This window comes from Austrofundulus limnaeus, unplaced genomic scaffold (genome assembly GCF_001266775.1).
Source record: "Austrofundulus limnaeus strain Quisiro unplaced genomic scaffold, Austrofundulus_limnaeus-1.0 Scaffold6, whole genome shotgun sequence".
In the NCBI taxonomy this organism is placed as follows: Eukaryota; Metazoa; Chordata; class Actinopteri; order Cyprinodontiformes; family Rivulidae; genus Austrofundulus; species Austrofundulus limnaeus.
In genome coordinates this window covers 5,000,090-5,005,731 of record NW_013952408.1, presented here as the reverse complement: position 1 = coordinate 5,005,731, position 5,642 = coordinate 5,000,090, and the positions used below count along the sequence as shown (strand labels likewise).

The 5,642-nt window shown below is 42.5% G+C and overlaps 1 protein-coding gene across 2 annotated transcripts in view; it reads left to right on the top strand.

The window, feature by feature from the left end:
• The window catches only part of si:ch211-13f8.1 (uncharacterized), a 12,221-nt gene extending 6,724 nt beyond the window's left edge, over positions 1-5,497 (top strand). For both annotated transcript variants that reach the window (XM_014031743.1, XM_014031750.1), the window contains exons 4-10: positions 673-822; positions 1,325-2,487; positions 3,119-3,266; positions 3,530-3,749; positions 4,038-4,150; positions 4,234-4,424; positions 4,532-5,497. In XM_014031743.1, coding sequence (XP_013887197.1) covers positions 673-822; positions 1,325-2,487; positions 3,119-3,266; positions 3,530-3,749; positions 4,038-4,150; positions 4,234-4,424; positions 4,532-4,713 — 2,167 coding nt within the window. In that variant the 3' untranslated portion in view covers positions 4,714-5,497. The remainder of the gene's footprint in view (positions 1-672; positions 823-1,324; positions 2,488-3,118; positions 3,267-3,529; positions 3,750-4,037; positions 4,151-4,233; positions 4,425-4,531) is intronic.
• The last annotated feature ends 145 nt before the right edge of the window (positions 5,498-5,642 follow it).

Genomic DNA, 5,642 nt, shown 5'->3' with positions numbered 1-5,642 from the left:
AGGCAAAAGGGGGTCCAACCCGTTACTAGCGTGGTGTACCTAATAAAGTGGCCGGTGAGTGTAAGTGTTTAATTAACCTGATCAACTATTTAACAAATTACAATTTTTAGTCCATACTGACTTTAATTGTGATAAAAGTTCTCATATTAAACAGGTAATTATGAGATAGTCTCCTATGTTTGTTTATAACTCACATGTGATGGCACAAAACAAGTGTCAGGAAAAGCAGTAATCTAATCAAACACAGTATGTCCACATCTTCTCACACAGGAGAGGATGAATCACGCTTGGTTCATTACAATGATAATCCAGATGGCTGGCGTATCAGGCTATCTTTATCACTGGACTGGGGGGATAAAGACAAGTACAGTTGATGAAGCACAATGCAGAGCAGCTTAGCTGCTTGGCGTGAGGATAGAAAAAAAAGGATGACGTTTCCCTCTGCTGCTCGTCATTGATGCCACGCCTCGATCCATCTATCTTACATTGCATAAGACAGCTTAGAAAGATTCATTTTGATTCACTCTGTGTTGGGTCAAATTTTCCCAACATAAGACGATGTTGCTGAAAATGGATCAGCAAGCTTGGCACATGTTATAATTTTATATCGCGCTCATTTTTTCCCCCTATTCCCTTGCTGGTTTCATTGTATTAATTACCTTTTTTTGTCAGGTCACTTTTAGTAATCAGTGATGATCTACCTCTAAGCCCAAGACACGAGCAGGCCAAGCTCCTCCTGGAGCGAGCCAGGCTCAAGGCCCGCTCCAATCATTATAAGGGCGACCGCCCCCGACGCTCCCACTCTGATCAGAGATCCACAGTGTAAGTTGTTTTCTGTTGTTTATAAATCCATCAGACTGGTCACTGCGTTGTCAGTCAATCCTTTGCACTCAGCTTGTTTTGTAAACTTACATAATATGAGACTTTAATACCTGACTTAATTGCATGCACAAAGCTGACAATACTTTAAAAATGCTTGCTTTTATTCTGTTTATGTAATAATGTAAGCATCATGCAATTTTGCTCCTAGCGGGAAGCATGCACTTCAGTAAGGATTAAGAGTACTTGCAAAGGATTTTGTCATGACATGGTGTCAGTAATGGCTGAGGAAAGTATAGAGCAAAGTAAGTAAACAAACAACAACAACAAAAACAAGTTCAGCTGTTATTAATTAGTTGTAAGTATGTGGTTTGATTCTGGAAATTAGTTTATTTTCCTTTTCCTTTCATTTGACTTGACTTGAACGACTGAAATGATACATGGATTCACATAATATTCACTGTTTTAAAATGTCTCCAATAAACACATTTTTTATTTTGTGTAGGAAGAAGCAAGAAATTGAGCCTCCTACAGCAGTGCAGAAAGCAGATGAAGCCAAAGAAGATCCTCCGGCTCAAACAGTATCCGGTCCTCTTCTTGTACCCGCCCAAAGGGACACCTCTCCCACTGACCAAACAGGTCGACCCAGGAGATACGGCTGTTCGCCCACCCGCGTGCGCTTTGAGGACGAATCAGAGAAAGATGCAGAGTCTCGCTATTTGGACAGAGTGAGACAGCGTGGAAGACCGGGGACGCCGAAGTCCAAGGCAAAAGAAAGTAATACAGATTCCAGCAGCAGCGGCTCAGAGAGAAGCAGAGGTCACAGGGATTTCGCTACGCCACCGCCCCAAAAGCAAGAAGAGCTTGTAAAAAGCGCTGAAGCAACAACAGTCGTTAAAGAAATAATAGTGCTGGTGAAGAAATGTGAAGCCTGCGGCTCTGTAGTGAGGGAACCTCAACCAGTATCATCCCCGTCAGATCCACAGAACAACGAACCCCAGCAGTCTGCTAACCCCGAGGACACGCGGGGGAAAACGTCTCCTTGCAGGGCACCTTCAAACAAACCCGAGCCGAGCACTCGTCCTAAAGCACCACTCACTGTTACGTTTGCTGGAGCCTATGTGYTGGGGGAGGACAAAGAAAGCAGCTCTGGTTGGAAGCCGTCTGCTTTTGGGAAGCTCAGGAGGAGGAGCAGGAAAGGTGAAAGCCGGTTAGAGTCGGGCCATGGCCCTTACGGCCCCTCATGGGCTCAGCGACGCAACTCAAATCCACGAAACAGGGTTAACCTGAGCAGATCTGTTTCATTTGCCCCCGGTAGCCCCATTGCCTTGGAGCCACAGCTACTGGAGGCATCTGGCGGACTGAGAGAATCATCTACTCCACCTCTGCCCATAAAATCAGCTTTAAAGTCGAGCTCAAGGAACCGTTCTGCTACCGGTCAGTCCACAGTTCAATTCATGCCTTCAAACCAGGGAGGAGAAGGCGTATCCCAATCACTTCAGGACTCCTCAGAGCCAAGACGGGAGTCTCCGGTGTCTATAAGCCAAGGGGCAGCAACAAGCAGCCCAGTACCTTGTATCAGGCCGTCCTCTCTGAGATACTCCCCAGTCAGGGCCACCGCAGATCTGCCATCTGCTGAGCTGTGGGATGCCACTCCAGATGGAGCAGGTGAGCACAGCAGATCAACAGCACCACAGCAGACCCGTCTAAACCTGCAGGTCCTGCTGTTAATTTTATGCAGCAATACCATCTCTTACATAAGTGGATCAAGCAGATTACTTTCTCTCATCTTTTAGCAAATGTAAAAGTCCAGAGTGGAAGATTACGACTTTCTACATAAGTACTGAAATTAAAATCCAACTTAGGATTTTTTTTTATGTTATGACATATGGACACTCTTTTGGATGTTTATGAGGTGGATAAAAATGAAGAAAATTTACATTTTTAGTTAAATTATGTAATTCATCAAATGGTCTAAATGGAAATCTGGTCAAAACTTGTCTGGGCCTTTTCTGCATGTTGTCTCTGTGCCAGTTCCCCCACCCATCCTCAGTCTGAAAAACATACCACAAGGTTAATTTACAATTCTAAATTAGTTCTAGGTGTGACTGTTTTGATGTATATGTTTGTCTCTATGTTGTCCTGTGATGGACTGGCAACATCGTTGACATCTATCTTACCTCTCACCTAACCCCAATCTCAGGATCAAACTCGAATAGAAGATTGCTGAAAAGGACAGAACAGCATGGGTTGATTTTTGTCCATAGTTGTGTTGTTCACTTCTCTTTTGTATATGCAGGTCTAAGTGGAGAGACCGGTCCAGGATCAGAGTATCGGGGTCTTCGTGGCCTGGCCATGTCTAGGTCTGAGGACCTCAGAGCTGAACTGCTTAGAGCTGAACATTTGAAAGCAGAGGCTTTGTGGGAAGTAAACCCTGATGGTTCCAGGTAAACTATGATGTTCTTGTTAAATCCCTTCATAATCACTGTTCCTGTAAGGATTCTCTGTGTTGCTGGTATCAATTAGGAGATAAAAAAAAAACTTTAACCTACATTAGATTATTCAAAATTTAAAATACCAACACACTGCTGCCTTCTAGTGGTCATTAAAATAAATTGTAAAAAAAAAGGTCAGTAAACAAGAAGATAAACTCAAGATAAAGTTTCAGGTTTGATGTGACTGAATTCTTTACTTGAATTTTCTCACACAGAAAACTGGACGGCAGGCCGAAGCTCTTTCTGCGTCGCTTTTTTTCCTCTATCGGGCTGAACAGCGTTGGCAGGCTTGTGAAAGGTGGGCGCTCCAGCAGCATGGAGCAGCTCAGTCTGCCCGCCGTCCCGCGGGCGAGCTCAGCCTCACCCAGCCCCACGAGGAGACCACAGCCCACCATCCGCATACAGAGGACACCCTCACTGCAGACCCTCCATACTGTAAGCAAACAAACAATATGACTTCTCATTTTGTTTTTCCTATCAAATAGAAGGATCTTATGGACCAAATGGACTTTAAACACTGCCTTAGCTCCCTTTARAAAGTTACTTGAAAATACAAACTTTTTTTTCAGAAAACTTTAAGAAATTTCCTTCAGTTCATCCATTTTTATATTTTATGCAGTGCCAAATAAAGATTGATTGTATTTATAAGTGACATCATTATAACAGCTTAGTTTCATCCACTTTTAATGCAATTCTATTACAACTCCATTCATTTGCCACTAGGTGCTGCCACTGGCCCAGCTGCGTAAGGCCTCCTCTGTGCAGAGTTTAGAGAGAAGAACAGAGCGTTCAACCATACTTGGAGAGGTGCAGATACCTTACGGCCTGGCACCCAGGTAGAACACGATAAATAAGGAGAGGTGGTTGAATTAAATAGAAATAAAACAAGTGTATTTTCTTTTCTTGTCTGCTTCTTTAGTCCAGATAGCCCCCAGTTTGAGCTTCACAGGACTCTAAGTGTGGAAGATGTAGTCGTCTCCAGAATGGTGCGTCCAGTGGGCCGGGTCATCCAGACTTTCCCAGATGGAACCGTTCTCCTGGAGCTCATCAAACCTCCAAACGGTCCTTTTGGGTTTGTGATTTCCAGGGGCAAAGGTCGACCGGACACAGGTAGGTTTCTGGAACTTTAACAGAAATATCAAAGATCTAAACTGAGAAGTACACAACCCGATGTCATCTGTTTTGTTTTATTTTTTGTTTATTTTTTTTTTCTGTAGGTGTGTATGTTGAGAAAGTTGGTGATGGCAGTGTGGAGGGCCTCCTTGGCATTGGGGATGAAATTCTGCAGGTGAACGGGGAGCCTGTGGCTGGACTGAGTTTGGACCAGGTGACACGGCTCATGATCAGGGACAGCATGGCCACCTTGCGGATCCTGCCAGCGCGACGCAGTCAGCGCTGAATGACAGGACTGGCACGGAGCACGGCCACGTCTTCTGGAAACACAGACAGTAACMAAACAATGCACAGACGGCGCAGAATAACCAAAAAAATTGCAACTTGATGTGTTTTAAATAAAACCTGGAGAGATTTACAGAACTATAAAGGTGCAGCTTTATTAGAGAAAACAATCTCAATGCAGAGAATAAATATTTATTCTGATATAATGAATATTTAAGCTGGTACTTGAAGATTGGATAAACACAGGACTCTGCTTTCTCCTTTTTATTTGCTCTCTACATTATAGCCATGCTTTCTGAGGGTGAACAACTTTTTCTTAGATAAGTGATGATCATAGATGTCACATATTAGCTTAGCCTAAAAACTCTAAACTAATAAGCTATTTGTACAAAAAAATAGTTAATTCCTTTTACCTTTTCCTTTTTTGTATATGGAGCTGCTCGAGCTCAATTTATGCATTTTGAATAAGCTCAATGTTTGTGCATTGCTTCTATAAAAAAAACACTGTTTTGGCCAATTTTATGCTTGAATGTATATTGTATATTGATAAAATAGAAAAATAAAATCTAAATATTTATGTTGCATTTTTCAGATTTCTCTTCTGACTTCAAGAGCCTATAGGATAGCCTGTGTTTTTCAATTGTTGTGACAAAAAGCAGTAAGTGAGACAAACTCAGCCTGCATGTTTTGTATGTTGATTATTGGGCAAATGATATGGGTTAGAATTTATAATCAACACTATAATTTGATGTCAAGACAAAAGACAGAGTAATAAATAATATTCATGCCTGCACTTTGGAAAACTGTGACAGTTTACTTATTTATTTGTTTTTAAGAAGTAATTGTCTGAACAGCATGCGCCTGCTCTGCTCACGAAACTGGCTGTATGTGTGTGTGTGTGTGTGTGTGTGTGTGTGTGTGTGTGTGTGT